The 21,990-nt window shown below is 38.0% G+C and overlaps 1 protein-coding gene across 1 annotated transcript; it reads left to right on the top strand.

Moving 5' to 3' along the window:
- The first annotated feature begins 2,074 nt into the window (after positions 1–2,074).
- LOC149083301 (uncharacterized) lies at positions 2,075–2,833 on the top strand. The gene has a single exon (XM_089236815.1). The coding sequence runs from the start codon at positions 2,075–2,077 to the stop codon at positions 2,831–2,833; it is 759 nt and encodes a 252-aa protein (XP_089092941.1).
- Positions 2,834–21,990: the final 19,157 nt, after the last annotated feature.

Consider the following 21,990-nt stretch of genomic DNA (forward strand, 5'->3'; position numbering starts at 1 on the left):
AGAGCGTATATATGCCGAACGGAACCGTGCAATGGACGGTGAAACCGATCAGCTAATAGCTCATGGACGACGAGCCACCAGAGGGCTATATATATATGACATGAATGTCGCTCTCCACTTGTTAATACAAGATATAACGAAGACTGGATGTTGTGAAGATATTTATTATTTGAGATGTTAATTTTTTAAGGAAGGAAAAAACGCAATCGAGGGACCCGGGTTCGACTCCCGGTAGAGGCAGAGATGAGTTTTTTCCTTCCTTTAAAAATTAACATCTCAAATAATAAATATCTTCACAACATCCAGTCTTCGTTATATCTTGTATGAACTCTAATTAACCGAAAAAATGTTTAGTATGGAAAATACACGAGATGAGATTTTAATAATTATCTAAATATTTTATAAATTATGAAAATTACCTTCATTCACAATTTCAGTAGAAATTTTAAATTCAAATTAGCATTGTTGGAAATATATAGGAAAATTGTATAAAGTCGGAACGGCCAAATTTACGTGAAAGTACGAGAATGTCCCGTAAAATAAAGGACACGTGGTTACCCTACTGATAATATGCTATAAATTAGTGTTAAGTTGAAAAACGCGATTTATACTTTTAATACTATTTCTATGGTTGCCATGTAGCCTTCTACACTTATTACAATAAAATTATTTTTCAATTATGCTGATGTATGTGGGATGACTATACGTCCTGTATTTCTCGGAACATCCCCGTATTTTCACGTAATTTTTACCATCCCGACTTCTTGGGGAAAAAAAAATGTCCCGTTTTTTTCTCTGGATTTTTTCAATCAAGTCAACTTGAATTTTTATTCTTCATTGAAATCAAGTACTAAAACTATCTTCCTAACTCATAAACTATAATACGATAATTACGACTATAAATAAGAATATTCATCTCGCATATGGCCCGTGATACACATGCTACTAAGTAGCACGAAAGTGGCATGCTTTCGTGCTATTTGTAACATGTGTATCACGGGCCTATTTCCCCGTAGTTTTTTTTGAAGATTTGTTTTCAATCCACCGTCTTTTACTGATAAATACACTGTCTTGAAATCTATGACAATAATAAAATATGATTTTCAAATGTTTCAATCTATCAAAATTGTGGAACTTCTCAGCAGTGACATTCAGAATTTCAAGTGAAAATTTTTCATTTTATCTCGAATGTAATTTAAACTCAGCAGAGAACTGGTTACGCAGTTTCTCGGTTAATAGTGATGGATTCAAACAATGAGGAATAATGTTTGCACATAATCAAGACTTGAAATAGACATTTTTGTCGAACCATGGTAATTTTCTGCACACAAGGGCTAGACCAGGACCTACAATTTATTGCCGATTCCCAGAACGACAGACTTTTTTTTTCATACTCACCGAATAGTTGATGCACTAACCAATCGATGTGGGACTCTGCTGCAGCAATCTTTTTCGGTGGTCATGTTGCCATTTCTGTAGAACCCCCTGTGTTAGGAAAGTTTCTGACATGGACGAAACGGATATCGAACTCGCGATACCTCTAAACATTAGTTATAAACCGGTACTGTCCCTCAAAACGGGACGTTTGGTCACCTTTTATGAATCTGTTACAAAACTTCTATTTTGCACTAGGTCAGTGTTTCCCAACCTTTTTTTGTCCCATCGCCCAATTCTTCAGAAAATCTTTTCACACTTGTTAAGTTTTCACAAAACTGTAACGACTGTTAATTGTAATGACTAATGACTGAGTTTTTCCTATGTTATGTTATCGAATGGTCTGTAGCGAAAGTATTTGTGAAACATTGAACTAGTCATCTTCTCATCGAAATAGTCAATATGATTTCTCCATCAAGTTAATTTCTCCATCGTTCAAATTTCGTTTTCGCGCCTTGTGCTTTCCGTTCGTACGCTCTTCAAAGATGAAACTTTTCTAATCTCCTAGTCTTTTGGATATACTATATATATTTTTTTCAAGTCTACTCGTTTCTACCCAATATAGAGACGGTCCTGGAAATTCGATGTGAGGAATAAACTTTCTACTCTCGATTTGCCGGTCTCCATACTTGCATTTGTCATGGCTCAACCTATTGCATCAGCTGAAGTTTCACGTGTTGCCTTTCGAGCCCCTCCGTTCTGGGAAGCAAATCCAGAGATTTGGTTTCTTCAAATTGAGTCACAATTCAAAACGGCAGGCATAACCGCCGATGAAACTAAATTTCACGCCGTTGTAGGAGCTCTTGATTGCAAAGTTTTGAACTATGTTTCTAATATCGTTCGCAATCCTCCCCAACAGCACATGTACGAGACTCTCAAAACTCGCGTGCTGGAGCAGTTTCAACAATCAGAATCTTCCAAATTGCGAATGTTACTCCAGGAGCTTCAACTAGGCGACAAACGCCCGTCCCAGCTTTTGCACGAAATGCAAACGTTAGCTGAGGGTAAAATGGAAAGTGACATTTTGAGAAATCTCTGGATGCAGAGATTACCTTTGCACTACCAACAAATATTACAAGCTTCTAGTGAACCGTTAATTGGGTTAGCGAAAATAGCCGACAAAATATGTGAGGTTTCTAATGTGTCATCTAATACTTCAGCTGTGTCTCACACTTCAGAGTTTGATGATTTGAAAAACGAAATTGCTTCGCTACGGCAATCATTTGAAAGGCTTTCGCGATCTCCTAGACCATCTCGCGGTTATCGCAAACGATCTCAATCTCGTAACCGAAATAAATTCGGCGATGCTTTGAAAAACGGAAGGCTTTGCTGGTACCATGAGCAGTTTGGAGAAAAAGCTCATAAATGTATTCCTCCATGTCAGTTTCAGGAAAACTAGTGGGCTCGTCTGTTTCGGCGACAGCTGACGAAAGCCTTCTCCATAGTCGCCTATCTGTCATCGACGTTAATACGGGTTTCCGATTTCTAATTGACACTGGCGCATCAATCAGTTGTTTTCCGAAACGCCTGACTAACTTGACAAAACCTCACAAACTCTCACTGTATGCTGCAAATGGATCCGAAATCCAAACGTTTGGCAACAAAAATCTAGTTCTGAATCTTGGACTAAGAAGGGACTTTCCTTTCGTTTTCACTGTGGCAAATGTTTCACATCCCATTATTGGAGCCGACTTTTTGGAAAGATTTGGTTTGCTTATAGATGTTAAAAATTCTCGTTTGATCGATAACGAAACATCGCTATCAGTGAATGGTTTAGAATCCCAAAACGGCTCTTTTGGTTTAACGCCGATCTCTGGTGATTCTCCATACCACCGCATATTAGCCAAATTTCCTCAGCTTACCAGCTCAGTTCTAAATGCAGTTCCAAAGAAACACTCTGTTATGCACTTCATCGAAACTACGGGACCACCGGTTTTCGCAAAAGCTGGAAGATTGTCTTCTGAAAAACTTGCAGCTGTTAAAAAACAATTCAATGAACTGTTGCAACAAGGTATAATTCGGCCCTCAAAAAGCCCTTGGTCGAGTCCCATCCATCTTGTACCCAAAAAAAGCAACGAATGTGGGGACTTCCGCGGACTCAATGCAATAACCATCCCAGATAGATACCCGCTTCCAAATATACAGGATTTTTCCATCAACTTGAGTGGTAAAAAGATTTTTTCAAAAATCGATTTAATAAAAGCATATCACCAAATACCAATCAATCCTAAAGACATTCCCAAAACCGCCATAATTACGCCCATTGGGCTATACGAATATGTTTATATGTGCTTCGGATTGAAAAATGCAGCTCAAACGTTTCAGCGTTTTATTGACGAAGCATTTCGTGACTTAGATTGTTGTTACGCATATCTCGATGATTTGCTAATCGCTTCCATTGACGAAAAATCTCATGAAGCTGACTTAAAACGTGTTTTTCAAAGACTAAATGACTATGGTATCGTGATCAATCCATCTAAATGTGTATTCGGTCAACGTCAAATTAATTTTCTGGGTTTTCTTGTTTCTCCCGATGGGATTGCACTTTTACCAGATCGAGTACAAACATTGCTCGATTATCCATTGCCATCAACAGTGACTGAATTGAAGCGTTTTTTGGCAATTGTAAATTTCTATCACAGATTCCTTAAAGATGCCGCCAGGGTGCAAGCTCCTTTGCATGAATTAGCAAAAAGCAAGATAAAAAAAGATAAAACTGAAATAGTTTGGTCTGAGGAGGCCAAATCTGCTTTTTTGTCATGCAAGCAATCAATTGCCAACGCCGCACTTCTGGCCCATCCTGTTCCGAATGCAAAATTGTTTTTGACTGCCGATGCTTCCGACACTTCATTGGGTGCAGTCCTTCAACAGCAAATAGGAAACAAAACCCAACCATTGTCATTTTTTTCACGCAAGCTCAGTTCGACTGAAAAAAAGTACAGTACATATGACAGGGAGCTCTTAGCAATATATTCAGCTGTTAAGCATTTCAAGCACATTTTGGAGGGACGCAACTTCATAATTTTCAGTGATCATCGTCCTCTCACGTATGCCTTCAAACAACGTAACGATAAATGTTCTCCCCGGCAACTTAGACATCTTGAATATATTAGTCAGTTTTCGACAGATTTACGATATTTGCCTGGGGATAGTAACGTCATAGCTGATGCTTTCTCAAGAATTTGTGAAATCCACACTCCTTGTACAATCGATTATGCAGAATTGGCACGGGCGCAGGCAGATGATGATGAATTGCATACCTTGCTTCAAAGTGAAACTGGGCTTCAGCTAAAACGCTTCGATATCTCCGGTGTTAATATCTACTGCGATGTGTCTACTGACGATATACGCCCGTATGTACCCGTTTCAATGCTACGTCTAGCGTTCGACTCCGTGCATAATCTGTCCCATCCTGGGATAAAAGCCACTCTAGGTATGGTACGCAAACGATTTATTTGGAAATCGATTGGGAGAGACTGCAAAGATTGGTGTCGTACTTGCATCGCTTGCCAGAAGTCGAAGGTTATCAAACATACCAAGTCTCCTTTAGGCTCTTTCCAGGTTCCTGATTCTCGTTTTGCACACGTTCATCTGGACATTGTCGGACCTCGGACCCTTGCCTCCCTCTAAAGGATACACGTATCTCTTGACATGCGTTGATCGGTAAACACGGTGGCCCGAAGCGGTACCAATGTCTTACCAAACCGCTGAAACTACAGCTGAGACATTCTTTTCTACCTGGGTGTGTCGGTTTGGCGAAAAGTTGACCACAGATCAAGGTCGTCAGTTTGAGAGTTATCTATTTCGCTCTCTTGCACGGCTGTGCGGCATCGAAAAATCCAGCACCACTGCCTACAATCCAAAGTGTAACGGCCAGGTTGAGAGATTCCACCGCGATCTCAAAGCCTCTCTGATGTGTGTCCTCAAAGGTAACGAGCACTGGACAGAGGTTCTACCTACAGTCCTGTTGGGGTTACGTTCCAGCATCAAAGAAGACCTCCAAGTATCAACCGCTGAGTTGGTATACGGCACAGCCCTACGCCTTCCTGGTGAACTCTTCCGGCACTCGGATGAGCGAGACGTCCTACCTCGATATGACTTCTTGCAGAGACTGAGAGACCATTTCTCCCGTGTGAGACCAGTACCAACCTCTCATCACAATTCGTCTAAGCCCTTCGTCTCGACAGACTTGCTAACTTCTCCATCAGTATTCGTCCGACAAGACTGTGTACGCAAACCTCTACAACAACCATACACCGGACCATTTGAAGTTATTTCAAGAACTGATAAGTATTTTATGTTGAACATTAATGGCAATCATAAAAATGTATCCATAGATCGCCTTAAGCCATGTTTTATGTTAAATAATAATTTATGTGACACGTTCAAAAATCAGTATATTTCCAGGTCTGGCCGAAGAGTGCGATTTCGTATTGACCCTTCGAAATTAGCTATATGATTCGTAATTATGTATGGTATATACATATATTGCAATTTTTTTTTATTATTTGTATGATTATTATTCAAATTTTCTTCTCTTAAATGTTTCGTCTTCGACTGGAGGTGGAGTGCTGTAGTGCGTTCTTATCTGTATAGATGGCGCACCCTCCTCACGCTCCTGGTGATTGTAAAAAAAAGAAAAAATGTCAGTTGGAATTATACCACCGATTTGTATACACGTGTCATCCTTCTCGTTATGTTTCTTTCGTATATTAAATCGTTAAGTTTTCATTACGTTTTATGTCGTCACTACAAGCATCGGATCACCCTAAGTTATGAAAATAATATCTGAAGAAGTTAGCGGGCAACCCTTTCTGATCTCTAAGTACCCTAACGTGACACGCGACACACCGTTGGAAATAACTGTCTTAATTGATATTACAGCCATACTTCGGTATAACGTCCCGCCCCAGGGCAGAATAAAAATGACTTCATAAGCGGGGTGACATAATAACGACGGGCGCGGGCTGCCGGAGGGGGACGGACGTTTGGTTCCGTTCTGTTGCTCCTTTGAGCGATGAGTGGCGGACGGGGGTGTTCTCTCGTGGACTAGGGGAGCCGAGGTCCTCGGAATGTTTTTGCTGGGTCGGCGGGCGGTCCACCTGTGCTCCTTCTTGACCATCGGAGGTTTCCGGGAGCTTCCCAGAGTGTGGCTGCTTGGGATGGAGTGGGGTCCCGGCGGGACGGACCCGGTGGCTTGCGAGTCGGGGGATGTTCGCAGGGATGTCAAGAGAGTTCTTCCAGCATGGCCCAGCCGCAAGGTAATCCGCTTATATCCCGCAAGGGACAGAGCGGGGGCCATGTTCGGTGTTAAGGGGTGACATAATAACGAATAAATTTTTTTACAAATTGTACTAACAGGACCAAAAAAAAAAATTGACGCTATAGGCGGGATGGCATTAAACGTGGCCAACGTTATATTGAAGTCTTACTGCATAATGTTACTCTCAAGATGGATATTCAAGTTTTCGTCTCGATGAACTAAATTAGTTCATACGATTTGAACGGTATAAAAAAATATAAAAACGATTTTAAATAAATTGAAAAAAAAATATTTTTTGCTTTCCAGCACATACTAAATTAAATGTTACATAATCTCTGTAGTAGATGAATTACAGAAATAGAATAGCAATTCAATTATAATGCCACGACATGAGGGATGGCCCCTTGTTGTGGAAGTGAACAATAGAAAAGGATTTGGTCGCACAGGGCACGACGATATTTATCTTGGTCGCACAGGGCACGATTTTTCCTTAGTCGCACAGGGCACGGTCGCACAGGGCAGCAACCACCAAAACATATAATTTGACATACAATAGTGTGCCGTGAATATTAAGGAAAGCGGTAAATGGCAGCCATCTTAGACACCATGTTGAAAATTACCTACTACTACTAAACCAGACATGCATATCGTCCATATTTCTCTGCGGAACCTCTAACGAATTGGTACATGTTGGAATGTGTGTGTATAGTGAATTTTCTGTTAAGTTTGTTTCCGTGTAATGCTGGTTATGTGTGGTGCTGCCGTCGCAACCAATTTTTTTTTTAAACTATGAGTTTTTCCTCAACTCACAGTGCGTTAACTGTAACGAATGAATAATTATACCGTTGTAGGCCTGTTGCTGTGTGGTTTAAAATCACCTGGAAAATGAGAGAAGAAAAAATGGCACTTAAGATATTTTATTTTTATTTATTTATTTATTATATACAAACCTGTGCAAGGCCAGTAGGCTCTAACTCCACAGGTGCACTATTCAAACAATCAATAAAATTGGAAAGAGACGGCAGGGAACATCAGTACACATTCATATACACGAATATATACAAAGAGAAAAATGCATAAAAGATGACGCCAATAAAAAAAAAAATAAAAAAAAAAAATCCCCGAACACAAAACAACAATAAAATAAACATGTTTACACAATAAAATTCAATATATAAATCAGAATAAAATACATGTATATATATATATATATTTAAAAAAAAACAAAAAAAAAATAAACAAACAAATAAAAAATCATCACATGTAATTCCAAATTGAAATAATCAATAGAACTGATGGGAAAAAAAAGTTATATAAATAAAACAAGCATATATGCACCAATAAAACCCGACATGAACTAAAATGCATAGCACATTAAAAATGTTGAAAGATCAGAAGCGTTGAGAGAGTGACAGAATCTGTGATATGTAGATGAACATACGAGATCTGGTGGTAATTTGTTCCATACTCTTCCAACTCGGCATCGGAAGTTATAAAATTTAGCATTGTTCCTGGCAGTTGGAATTTTTATTTGTAATGAATGTCTTCTCAGTGATGGTCTGGGATTGATTTCAAAAAATGGAGTTGACTGACCCGTATATACTAAGTTGTGTACAAGTTTGAAGCACAGCTTTAAGTCGGCTTCAAGGCGACGCCATTCTAAAGAGTGGACGCCGAGACATCTCAGCCTTTCCTCGTATGGGCGATGACGCAGACTGCAAAACTGTTTGGTAAATGACTTCTGGACCTTTTCGATGAATTTTATATCTTTCACTTTGTACGGAGACCATATTTGCGAACAATACTCCAGGATTGGGCGTATAAAAACGGTAAATGCGTGCATGAGTGTAGCGGTATCACATTTTCCATACGCCTTCCGTAGGACATAAGAAGCGCGTCTCGCTTTACACACTATATTCGAATAATGTAAGTCGAAATTTCTGGTATTGCAAATGGTGATCCCCAAGTCAGTGTAGGAAGTGAACCTCTGGAGCTCTTCGCCACCCATCGAGTAGCTTGGACTCATTCTGTATCCCCCTATGTGCATGACACCACTTTTGTTAACGGATATTGGAAGACGATTGACCACAGTCCAGTTGTGGAGACGTTGGCAGGCAGAATTAAGCTCTGTGTGTTCAGACGTGGGGAAAAAACAGTTTAACATCATCAGCAAATTGTACTAGTGGAATTGGATGAGTGTAAAAAGCAATGTCATACGTGAATAGTACAAACAACAGTGGACCCAACACAGAGCCCTAAACTACACCGCTAGATACGCATTTTTTCCCAGAGAGGCAATCTTCAACACGAACCTGAAAAGTTCTAGAGCCCAGATATGACTGCAGTATTCGGCACATCTTTTCTGGCACACCCAAGTTCAATAGCTTTGTGATTAGAAGAGAGCGGTCTATTTTATCGAATGCTTTATGAAAATCAATAAACAATATATCAATTTCGGTTTTTTCTTCAACGGCATTTGTCCAATAGTCGTGGTAAATTAGTTGTTGGATTAATAGTGATCGACGAGGAACAAAACCAAATTGATTAGATGGTATAAACCCTGAATTGATAGCAAATGTAAGAAGTTTTTGGACCAGACATCTTTCGAATATTTTAGAAGAAATATCAGTCAATGATACCGGGCGATAGTTTTGAGGATCAGAACATTTGCCTTTATTTTTGAAAATAGGACGAACTATGGCATTCCTCCAGGAATTGGGTATCATACCAAAGTCATAAAAATACTGGAACACTGCACTCAAGAAATAAGATGCCTCGTCTCGTAAGGCCCTGTAGAAGCTACCGGGGATACCATCAGGCCCAGTAGAAGAGCGAGAAGGCAGTGCATCTATTAAAGAAGCGATACCTCTAGCATCAAACATATCGATGAATTGGGAATGGTCTTGCATAAGGCCGCCATCAAAATGAACTTCCGTCGCGAACGGTAACAAGTAAGCGTCTGAAAATATGTCCGCAAATATATCAGCCTTAGATTGACTGTCAGTAATTATAGCTCCATCTACAACAAGGGATGATATAGATGCAGCCGAACGTAGTTTCCGTCGAGCGTCTTTGTAGAAGGCAGTACGATTATTATTGCCACAAATCGAACGGAGGTGTGCACTCTCGCTTGATGCAACGTACGCATTGTATTCCTGAGCCATGGCACAATATATTCGTTTGTTTAGAACACTCGGATACCTCCTCAAATTGCGCCAAGCAATCAGTTTCCTCTTACCGATTAGTCGCAGTCTTTTATTTGCCACGTTGCTAAGTTTTAATGACATACGAGGAATATACCTCCAACAAATCAAAAAGAAAGTTTGAAAGGCATCGAGGGGAGACATGCGCTTTTCCCGGATAGAACCAAAGAGATCATGTAGTAATAGAGAAAGAGCGTCATAATCCGCACTCCTAAAGTCATGTTTAGCCAAGCCTGAATAATTATTGGCTATTAAATTAGGCAGTCGAAAGAGAAATGGTATATGCGGTGGGTTGTCACTATTGCAGAAGGGTGGCAATGATCGTATGTCGATTATAAATTCGGGAACAGTGCACAAAAGAAGATCCAAGAAATTCTCTCCCTTAGTGGGAAAGTCAACAAGTTGATTGAATCCCAAGTCTGCAATAGAGGCAAGAAAGAATCTGTCAGTTGCATGTGTAGATATGAGGTGGTATGAATCCCATTTTATGTTTCTCATATTCAGGTCGCCGGCCAATACGATGGGATATCTAACTGTACAATATAGTCTGAGAGCATCGAAAAAACAATGTAAATGTCCGGCATCGGAAGATTTGTCCGGAGGAATATAAGCACAGATCACGCGCACACACACTGAATACCGACTTTAATGTCCACAGCTATTATTTCGATTTCAGCATTATTTGTATCAGTTCTCGCCATAACAGCAGACGGGTTCAAATTATTTTTTGCGAATATGCAGACACCACCTCCAGGAGCGAACAATCTATCAGATCTAAACACGTCGTATCCCCGCGGGAATAGCAGGGAATCGGGTAGACTTGGGGACAGCCATGATTCGGATACGCATACGAGAGAGGGATCATAAGTTTCGAAAAATGAATGCAAAGTATACAGTTTATTGCAGAGACTGCGGGGATTCAAAAAGATTCCAAACACATCACATGGTCCTTTAGGTGGATCCGGATATCCCAGTGATCTTCCTAGTCACTCTGGGCCGTTAGAGACCTCTCTAGTAGAAGAGTCGTCATTTGTAGCTTGTTGTCCAGACGAATCCTCTAGAATAAATCTCGGAATTCCAAAAAATTCTCTTATATGAATTCCAACTGGCCAATGAGATGGATCACTTAAGATATTATAGTTCTCTTCAGCACTAGTCAAGACAAAAGAAGCGTAATGCATAACGTTCTTCGTGTTCAACTTCACGCACTCAAACTCGAATTGAGTATTCTGGAATAGCCCGCGTCCGTCCGATACTGAAGTCTCCACATCAAACCTATTCACCAATAATCGCCTTTTACGAAGAGCTGGCACTACACGTATCTGCGACGATACAGCCTGGCCAACTCTGATGTTATGTCGACGACCATTTGGCGCTGTTTCTGCCAATCTCTGCTCATCCCTGCGATGTAATCGAACTATGGGATGATTAACCTCACGCATGGTATCCCGCTCTGACGTTTCACCATTATTTGGATGAGTCTGAGTCAACACTTGGGCAAATGAAACTGAAGCTGCAAGAGATTGAGGTGTTGATTCCGATTGGATTGGTTTTATCGATGTATTCACAGAGGGGCGGAGAGTGCTCGACAAGGCAGAAATATCCGACTGCATCTTCGGAATAATTTGAGTGAGACTTTCCAGTTTGCTGAAATGCTCTTCAAATTTCTGAAAATTATTTACGATGAGATTTGATAAACTACTAAACTCTTGACCAGCAGAAGAAAAATTAGGGCTTACACTCGTAGTTCCCGAACGTCTATTCGAAGCGACGTGAGCATCCTCAAATAACTTCGAGATCTGAGATTTCAAATCCAAAAATCGTTGTCTCTCCGATGCCCTCACAGATTTCCTGTCACAAACTCCCGTAAAAATTTCGAACATTTCATCTAAGCTTTTGTAAAATTCTCCATTAAAAACATTGCCTCCGGAGGACGATAGAGGGCGTTCATCAGGCATTCCTATCAGAAAAAACTGCTCTGATACAGATACAGATAGATTAACGTCCTCTATTCCTGCTAAGGGCTCTAGGACAGCTTTAGTTCAAAACGTCAGAGTGCAATCTTGTATAAAAACATTTGCGAGATGAACAGGAACAACAGAACTGTGGGGAACAAAGTACAATGAAGAAACAGTCTTAGCAAAAAAAAAACAACAAAACAAAACAAACAAACTGGTAGATGATGCAAAGAAAAAAAAAACCACAAAAATCTCAGCTTCTAGAAAAATGAAAGCAGCCAATGTTAAACACGGTTACATTTTCCCATGAAAATTTCAAATTCCTTGATCAAAGTGCTTGGAGTCACTTCAATGAGTGTGTGCCAGTCAGATATCTGATTATTACCAAGGCCTACATTCTGCAGAAAGCATTCCCTAAAAATTGACCATTTAGGACACGTAAATAAGAAATGATTGTTAGATTCACAATTGTTGCCACAGATACAGTTAGGTGAACTTATTTGATGAATTCTGTGAAGGTAACCATTGGTAGGTGCTCTGTTGGTCATGAGACGATAAAAGAGTGATTCAAACTTGCGGCTAGTAAAATAGGGAGAAAATTTTTTAACAGCATCGAAGAAACGATCTGCAACTGGATAAAGGGGTTGATTACAAAAATATTGATGAATTGATGATTGCCAATTTTTGTGTGAAAGATTAATCACATCCTCGAAGTAAGCATATGTAGGGAAAACTGGATTTTCGGAATCAACTGCTGTACGTGCTAGATGATCTGCAAGCTCATTGTAGAAGACCCCCTTGTGGCCTGGACACCAAACTAATGAGATTCTTGTCGCCCGCAATGATGCTAAATATAAGGCATAAAAAGTTGCTAAAACCACGGAATGTGATTTTGGGTTGATGTTGGCGATTGCTTGAATAGCTGATTTGCTATCGGATAAAATTATGTAGTTTTCATTACTGACAATGAATTTTAGTGCTGCGATCATTATTGCAACACATTCTCCAGTGAAGACAGATGAGCAATCATGGAGCGCTGCTTGAAATGAATTACGAGTTCTTGCACAGAAAATTCCAATAGAGGTATGAGCTCCTTTTGAGGCATCTGTAGCTATAATAGTAGAACAAGACCAGAATTTTTGTTCATGTTCATAAAAAAGTTGCTTTGTGAGGAGATCATTTGATGATGTTTGAAATGGAAGAGAACTGGTTGTGAAATCAATATTGGTGATAAGCCAAGAAGGATTCGCAAAAAACAGAGGTTGAAGAGGAATAAGTAAATTGTTGTCTTTGATGAATTGAATAATAGAAGGATCCAAAATTTTAGTATGTAAGCCTTGACGGTCAAAACTGAAATTAGAACAGATATGTTTGAACACAGAGCTGTAATGGGAAGCTCTTGCTTTGATAATATGATTAGTAGCATTTTTTAACAAAAACAGTGAAAATGGAGGTTTTCCACAGATGCTGAGTAACAGAGGAATCGGTGTTGAGATTGGAAGACCAGTAGCAATGCGAAGAGATTGGTGATAGATAGCAGAACACTTTTGAATATTTTTCTTGGAGCTATTATGCCACAAGAATGAACTGTAATTCATGAAGCTTGAAGTAATGTTAGAACAGATAGTCAAAAGTTTATGCCCTTTAGCTCCACGAAGCCTGCCTGCAATCAACTTCATGATATTACAAATGTTAATGGCTTTTTTGGAAATGTGATTGATCTGGGGGCTCCAACTCAGCTTTTGATCCCAAATAACTCCAAGAATCTTGATATTTTCCTCGTAATTTATCTGAGCACCGTTGATTTGGATATTTGGGAGAAAAGGAACATTTTTTTCGTAAAAATGCTGTAACTGCATTTCTCAGTAGACAGAACAAATCCCCACTGATCCATCCAGTTTGAAACAAGGTTTAAGGCAGAATTCAATTCGTCTGTAACAACATTCAAGTCTGATTTACTGATCCAAAGAAAAATGTCATCAGCATAAATGAAGGGATGAATGGAGTTGGGAAGGTGAGAAAGAATGTCAGAAATATAAATATTAAATAGCCATGGAGAAGTAACACATCCTTGAGGCAATCCCCTTTTTAAGTCAATCCAATCTGACTGATGGTTTCTCCAACTAATGATGCATCTTCTGTCCATCAAAAAATTCTCCATCCATTTAACCCAAAGGATTTGAGCTTGTATAAAAGAGCAGAATAGATGACAGAGTCATAGGCGCCTTTAATATCAAGAGAAACAATGACGCCAAATTCTTTGAGCCTGAAAGTATTAGAAATAAAGCATTTTAAGTCATTAAGAAGGTTTTGAGATCCAGAACGTGGTTTAAAGGCATAAATGTTCGCTGGGAAGAGTTTGTATTTTAATGAGATCCAGTTGAGTCTGTACAGAATTATTCGTTCCAAAATCTTCAGTTTTACGTTTGTTAATGTCAGTGGACGATAAGACTTAGGACAACTTGGGTTTTTATTAGGTTTGAGTAAAAAAATTACTTTTCCATAATTCCAATCCACTGGAATAGTTCCAGAGAGCCAAATTTTGTTGTATTCAGCACACAAGAGATGAATTTGATAGTCAGGAATTAAAGAGTATGATTTAGCGTTGATACCATCAGGACCTGGCGATGTGTTTGGAGTACGACGAATTGCAGATTTGAGCTCTCCAATGGTAATCGGAACATTCATCAAACTAGAGAAGTCTTGATGGGGGCCACTGAAACAGTCAAAGACCTTGTGAGTGTAATTATTTATAAGAGATGACTGGAGAAGATTTAGCTGATCCATAGGGTCCACCACTTCTAAATTGTTGACCTGGAACACAAGATGACGATCCACTTGGAGTTTAGACTGGATGAGTTTGAGTTTTCTAAGAATTGTAAAAATCTTAGGATAAGTGGCATGAATAAAAATATTTTCTGACATAAATTCCCTTTTTCGGAGGTTGAGCTCCTTCTTGAATTTTGCATTATTTTTCTTAAAGATGATCCAACACGGAGGACAAGGGCATCTCAGATATTGTCTGAATGACCTTTTCTTGCAGATGAGCAATGATCTTAAGGATGAATCAAAATACTCATTATACTGGTGAGGATGTGATTGTACCTTTTTTGTAGCTGATATGCAGGATTTTTCTACATGATCAGAAAAAGAGCAAGTATTGTCAAATGATGTCAACTTTTCCTTGAAGAAATCCCAGTTTGTGATGGCTATTTTGCGAGAAAATTTATTTACCCGAAGATTGATGTCGAGACAAATAGGCAGATGATCACTGTCGTAAAGGGAGTCACTGCTGTACCAGTTAATTTTACCCATTAAGTTTGAAGAACAAAAACATAAATCTATTGTGTTAGACGAATTGCTTGAAAAATGAGTAGCACACTTGGGTTGGATCAGACAAACTGGGTTTTGTTGAAGCCACAAAAAAAGATTTCTGCCAGCTGTGTCTGTCCGAGGACTGTTCCAAGAAGAATGGGGCGAATTAAAATCACCAACAATGATGAATGGAGATGAGATTTTAGAAAGAATAGTATTCATGACTGTAGGGATTTCGGAAGTGTCAGCCAAATAGGTGTTTGCTATATGAATGTACTTGTTATGGAAATGAATCTTGATAATGATTACTTCAACGCCTTGAAGACAGAATTTATGAATAACGTGTGAAGGGTATGTAGAGCGAACAGCAGTGAGAACACCACCTCTGCCTGAGCTGTTGTCTCGGTCACATCTGTATATTATAAAGTTTGGTAAGTGGAAACGGTCATTACATGTAAGGAATGTCTCCTGGAGACAAAGTACATCATAATCTTTCTGAAAACGAAGAAGGTGTAATCTCTTGTTATTGATGCTGCGCAAGTTCCATTGAAGCACCTTCAATGATGTAAACATACAGAAAATTGAATAATCTTGACTAAAGTAGAAAGAACAAAATTTTGAAAACCATGAATAGCTTATTCAATGAAGTAAAATTGAAAATGAACATATCTGCAAATCTAGCAGTTGAACACAAAAACAGTACTGACTTGCACTGAAATAAGAGAGGGGAAAAAGAAAAACAAAAAAAGTTATCATTGATTATGATGGTTTGAACAGTTTCGCTTTGGTGTGACTGTAGATGACTCTAGCAATGGCTGCTGCGCAGGAGTATCCCTTGAAGGAGGAACTTGTACTTTATTTTTCTTATGAGGCAGTTCACTGGTAAATGCGGATGCGATCAGCTCGCTGTTAAGTGCAGATGACAATAGTGGTACAGCTTCCTTGATGACTTGAGATATCAGATCTGGAACAATTGACTGAATAGCTTCAGTGATCAGTACATGCATGGAGATTTTCACATCTTCAATTATTTTTTCATGCATTGATTCGATTTCTTTACGGACCAAATTTTGGATATCGATTTTTAAGTCTGTGATAGTTGATGGCACACAATTTATACTTGCTCTGTCAGCAAAAGTTGGCAATTTATCTTGGAAGAATTTGCGAGCTTGATGAATTGGAATCCGCTTGATTGTTTTTTACTTGATTATTTCTGCCTCTTTAATATATGTTGGGCACTTCTTGTCCATGGGATCATGACCTTGAGCGCAGTTTATACATTTAGGAGCATTTGAACATGATTCTGTATCATGATGATCACCACAGGTCCTACAGATAGTGTTCGTAACTGGACAAAATTTAGTACGATGGGTAAATTTGAAGCAACGAGTGCATTGGCTTGGTTTTTCTATAAACTCTTGAGGATGGAAGATTTGGAACCATAATTTGAGATCAGCAGGAATGGAACTGCCCAAGATGGTAATTAACAAAGTATTTGTGGGTATTTTATTTTTCACAAAACGTCTAATGCACAATGGAACCAAACCATTGTCCATCAGCTCTAACGCCACATCACTCAGCTTTTCGGAACATGGAATATCTCTCAGAAGCAGTTTTGAAGATAATGTATCAGTAAGTAGAGTCGCTCTGACCCGAATATTTCCAATAGAGGACAGCGATAGGGCCTCCAATACAACTTCAGGTGATGCTGAAGTGAGAAGTAGGTCACCATTTCTTGCGAATCGGATTTCATCGATGAGTTTTGCATTCAGGAATTTTTGTTCAAGGCACATACGTAATTCCTTGGGCTTTGATTTTGGGATGGTCGTATCTCCAACAATCTTGACGGTGAACTGTAAGTTTGATCCAGATAGATTTTGAATAATGTCCTTGGGGTTGATGTCCGAAACCCAGAGATTATTTTCCGCCGATGTAGAAGGTAAGTCATTCAATGTCTCCATGGGAGAAAACATATTAGAGGATAGAGAATTCAATGATTGATGGTATTCATTGGGAGAGAACAATGCAGTATTAGAAGTATCTACACCTACGTCACTGAAGAAACACCCCAGATACTAACTAGTTGACCAAAAAGAGCAAAATAAATATTATATATACGTTTGAACACTGAAAAAAAAACGACAAAAGCGAAGAATTAAGAGAAACAGAGAAATAAAAAACCCTGAAAATTTAGCAAACAGGAAGAAAAAGCCGACCTCAAACGCGTGACGAATAAGCCGCCATTTTTTTCTCACTGCTCTGATACATATGAATAATAATTTCGAGCTTCTGACTACGACGGCTGTGACTGCATCAAATACAACCAGCACTGTTTGTTTACACCGCCATGTTTATGGGCGGTTCAATTAAACTTCAAAAAATCCAGAAACGAAATTCAGTCGTGGTTCTATTTAAAACAAAAATGTCATGAACTCGGCATTCACCACTTCCGATAAGAGAATATAACAAAATCTCCCCGAACAACGCTGATAATTATGAAAAATACTATGTAACTTACAGAGCTCCAACGAACACGTCAAGCACACTTGTAAATCAAACTCCGTCTCTTGGAATCTTTTACACATTAAAATCTACAGAATTAAAAAAAAAATATCAAACTGGGCACAACAATCCAGCTCTGTGAAGCCACATTTTATTTACATTTCAAACCCTACTACATGATACTGCATGGGATCAGCGAGCGAAGCGCACCCGGCACTCCCGTGCGTCAGCGTGAGCAGTGGGCCATCATGACGAAATAAGTTTTACTTAAATACGTATTACTATTAATTCATTAATAAGCGTCATTCATTAGGTATTAAGCGTCATTCAAACTAGTAATTATAATTATTAAACAATTATTAATTAGTCAAGACGAGTGGGGAATTATTAAGTTAATGATGGTTTATTAATTCATTTAAAACGGGCTTTAACTGGTAGGAATGAATTAATTATGAGCATCTATTACTTAAATAGCGTCAAAAACTCATAAGTTCATGGTGGTTATTTCGTTTGTTAATTCATTATTTGTTTATAATTAGTAAATTATTATTCATAAACTAATAAGTTCATGATGATTATTTGATTCATTTAAACTTTGACATTTTTTTTTCATTTAAAATTTTTCATTTAGACTTTGACTTAGTAACAATCCGAAATGAAAACGTTTACAAGCGTTTTTTGGACTTCCACTAACTCGCCTAGGTAAAATCCGTATCTTTGGTATTTTACCGTGACATATAAGCCTCAATAAGTAATATGGTGAAATACGGGCAATTGAGTTCATGAAGGAGTTGAGGAATATAAAGACCAGAGTGAAAGTTTAGCGACTAAAAATTTCCCGTGTTTCACCATATTACTTATTGAGGCTTATATATTGAGCTATATGTAATGTATCAAAAAAATTAGGGTTTCTTCTGCAAATTATTCCATCCAATATATACAACCACCCACACAAGCTTCCTTTTTTGTAAACCGAGAAGTCATTACAGAGATTACAAATGATAAATTTCCAATAACAAATGGTAAAAAAAATTTCTTCATCCATTTAACTACTACCACAACACAAGACTAACGAAAACTTTTGCAAATCAATTTTATATAAATCATTTATATAGTGTAATATATGATCCATTTCCTTTCTAAAATAAACTTATAAAAGAAATTTGAATACAAAATTTATAAAAGATCTTTATCAAGTTTGTAAAAGATCTTTTATCGAACTTTTATATGTAATCCTGTCCTTACACAACAAATTTACGTACTGCATGCTTGCCATGACGCAAAAGTCATTTCCCGGCTATTAACACAGGGAAGTAATCTGTATTTGAGTCGATTTTGAAATAATTTAATGAGAAGTCGAGCTTTTATTGAACCTTTTATGTTTTCTTTCTGGTCGCATTCGAATAATTAGTTGTCGTGAGTATAATAAAGGGGAGAGTTTATTCAGCGTCGTCTTAAAGAATGAACCTACCCGGGTACGGCCTAGAGCCCTCAAGTGCAGGGGCCCTCAAAAATGTGATAAGGATAAAATTTCCGAGAATAAGCATGTAAACTGGTAGGAAGACATTTCTGGCCTAGGTAGACCCCAGGAAAATCACTCGGCCCAGAAGCCCATGATGTTCTTAAGACGATCCGAAGTATACTTGCCTTATATAAACACACACACTCTTCTCTTGGATAAAAAAAACATACCCGTCGGTGCATTACCACAGTTATTTATACACATTATATACTATATTGTCTAGAGTTATCTTCTTTCATCTGACATGGAGACGAAAGTCACCGATAGTGAGTCATGGTCAACTCCCACTTTTGCTTTCCACCCATATGTTGAAAAATTGTTTCTGTCATTGCGCTTTTCTTTGAAAAAAAAAAGATTTTTTTTTCTCTCTCTTATACCTGAGGTATATCCCACACGTCTTATTTTCACAATCCGGGTCGCCTCTTTTTCAGCCGGATGTTTCTGACCCACTTTCGTGATTTTTTTTTTTTTTCGAGTCGAACATTAAATCTCCCGTTGAATTCAAAAAGCGAGACGGTTTCTCATCTACAAAAGATCCAATAACATATGCATCGTAAGAAACCACACTTTCGCACTGCAATGCCCTAAATAGTAAGAGGTGTCAATCTCTTACATTGATCTCTTTACATTATATCTCTGTGTATGATTGCACGGTGGTTTCTTTTACCACGTCATTAACGTCATCGTCTACAAATTCAACATTTCCATTTCTGAGGAAAATATTCAACTGACGGTCGTATTCAACGACTGAGTTTAAACTACGATCACATTCTAAAGAATTAGAAATCGACAGGAATTGTTAAAATTCTGAATTTAACAAATCTGTTTCGATCTCCAATCCTTTCACCTTTGATTACAGTTTAAACTCTGTCGGTGAACACGGCCATGATAAGGAATAAAAAAGGGATCTAAAATAAAAGAGGAATTAATTATTATTCAGTGAGAATATATATCCCAAGTAACACAAAGATATAGATCTATATCGTAAAATTTCATTTTTTAATATTGATCTATATCGGGCCACGATATCGTTCTGGCTAAAAAAAGCATAGTCAGCGATAAATAGATCTATATCGTGAAAGTGATATATGCAAATGGAACAAATAAATATTAATTGATATTATATAATTGATAGTCCAAATAAAACTTTTGGACGACAGATGGCGCCCTATCAGAAGAAATAAAAAAGTATGGTCCTTCTGCGGGTGGGTTTGGTCCCATGCACCCTGAACTCTTCCCATCTCCAACTTTATAACTTACCAACCCACCACGATAGCACTGGCTACCGCATGCTAGTATAACATTAATTTACAAGCAATAGCTTTTTACATATGGCAAAAAAAAAACATAAAGAAAGACAAATTAATGTATTGTGTAATATATTAATTATTTAAAATTATTCATTTATACTAATAGAACAAAAAATACGCAGCACAAAAAAGTTAAAATTCTCAAAGTATGGTAAAAAATGAACAAAACATTAAAGAGAAACAATAATAATAAATAATTTTACAAGTGCAAATTTTTTTAAATTAAAAATTATGTGCAATTATAAAGTGGCAATTAAAGTTACGGTGAACAAGTTCTGCTCTTCCTAAAATACCAACATCTACGATATAAAACATACACAGTAAGGATTCAATTATAATTGATGAAATGATTTTTTGATATATCAACATAATTTATCCTAATAAAATCAAAATTTCATATGAACAGTTAGTTGTTCATTCAAACGTTTTTAATTTCCATTCAAAGAAAAAAATTTACACTTTTGACTTTAAATTTTCTCCAAATTTTTATTTGAAGGCACACTGTATGTTAATATATCAGCATACTGTATATCTCATATCTTTGTCAGGTTCAGGATATAGTTCTATGAATTAAAACTATATTAAAATAATTTATTGTCCCAAGTTGTCCTCAAAAGCAACGATTATTCACATGGAATTAAATACATATTCGACTGAAAAATTAAGACTTGATCAATTAATATCATAAATAATGTGCACCATATAGGACGAGCTCGTTCTACCGTATATCGTTATGATACCTGATATTTCTCTGACATTCAGATATATAACGATATGGTCTAGATATTGTACTATGTCGTTGTGCTACTGGAGATTGAATTATGTGAAAGGGAAGTAGAGGGAGAGAGGAAGATTTTTGAGGTTATATTTTCAAGGTGGTTATCACCCCCTGAAGACCAGACAAGACCCGGACTTTGTCCCTTGAGGAATATAAGCCCTTTAAGCTGTTGGGTTGGGTCATGCTGTAGAGGAGTATCACCCCATCTCCCGCAACCTTGTTAGAAAGCTGGGGCCTGACTTTAAATTAACGTATGGTAAGGTGGTTCTCCCCCATTCCCATATTAGTTAGTCTGGAAACAGTGTGTAAGGCTAACTACACACTACGGTTTGGCGGCTGCTGCTGTTGATCTTATCAGCAACCGCGTAGAACACACATTACTGTTAGCAACCGGGATTTTTTGTTTTTAATGTCACGTGACATCTCGGGATTGGCTAAATTAATTTGTGCCAAGTTAAAGTTGGCTACGGTTAGCATGCAAATTCGTGTTCATAAATTGCATTATACAATAATGAAAATTTTCAAGTAATGAAATTATTCAATTTTTTGTTGCAATATTTGCCGTTTCAAATTATTTCGGAGTCAAAGAAAGACCTACAAATTTACCCATTTTTGGGCCATACTCTTACAATTCGTGACCAAAAAATTTCGCAAATTTTTTTATACAGTACTATACATATGATTGATGACTGGCTACTTAAATAA

The sequence above is a fragment of the Pholcus phalangioides genome, unplaced genomic scaffold, assembly GCF_987345545.1.
Source record: "Pholcus phalangioides strain wild (caught in Gottingen) unplaced genomic scaffold, Ppha-v1.0 ptg000009l_1, whole genome shotgun sequence".
In the NCBI taxonomy this organism is placed as follows: Eukaryota; Metazoa; Arthropoda; class Arachnida; order Araneae; family Pholcidae; genus Pholcus; species Pholcus phalangioides.

Coding starts and splice junctions, on each gene's coding strand:
- LOC149083301 (XM_089236815.1), top strand. CDS start 2,075: ATGGCTCAACCTATTGCATCAGCTGAAGTTTCACGTGTTGCCTTTCGA.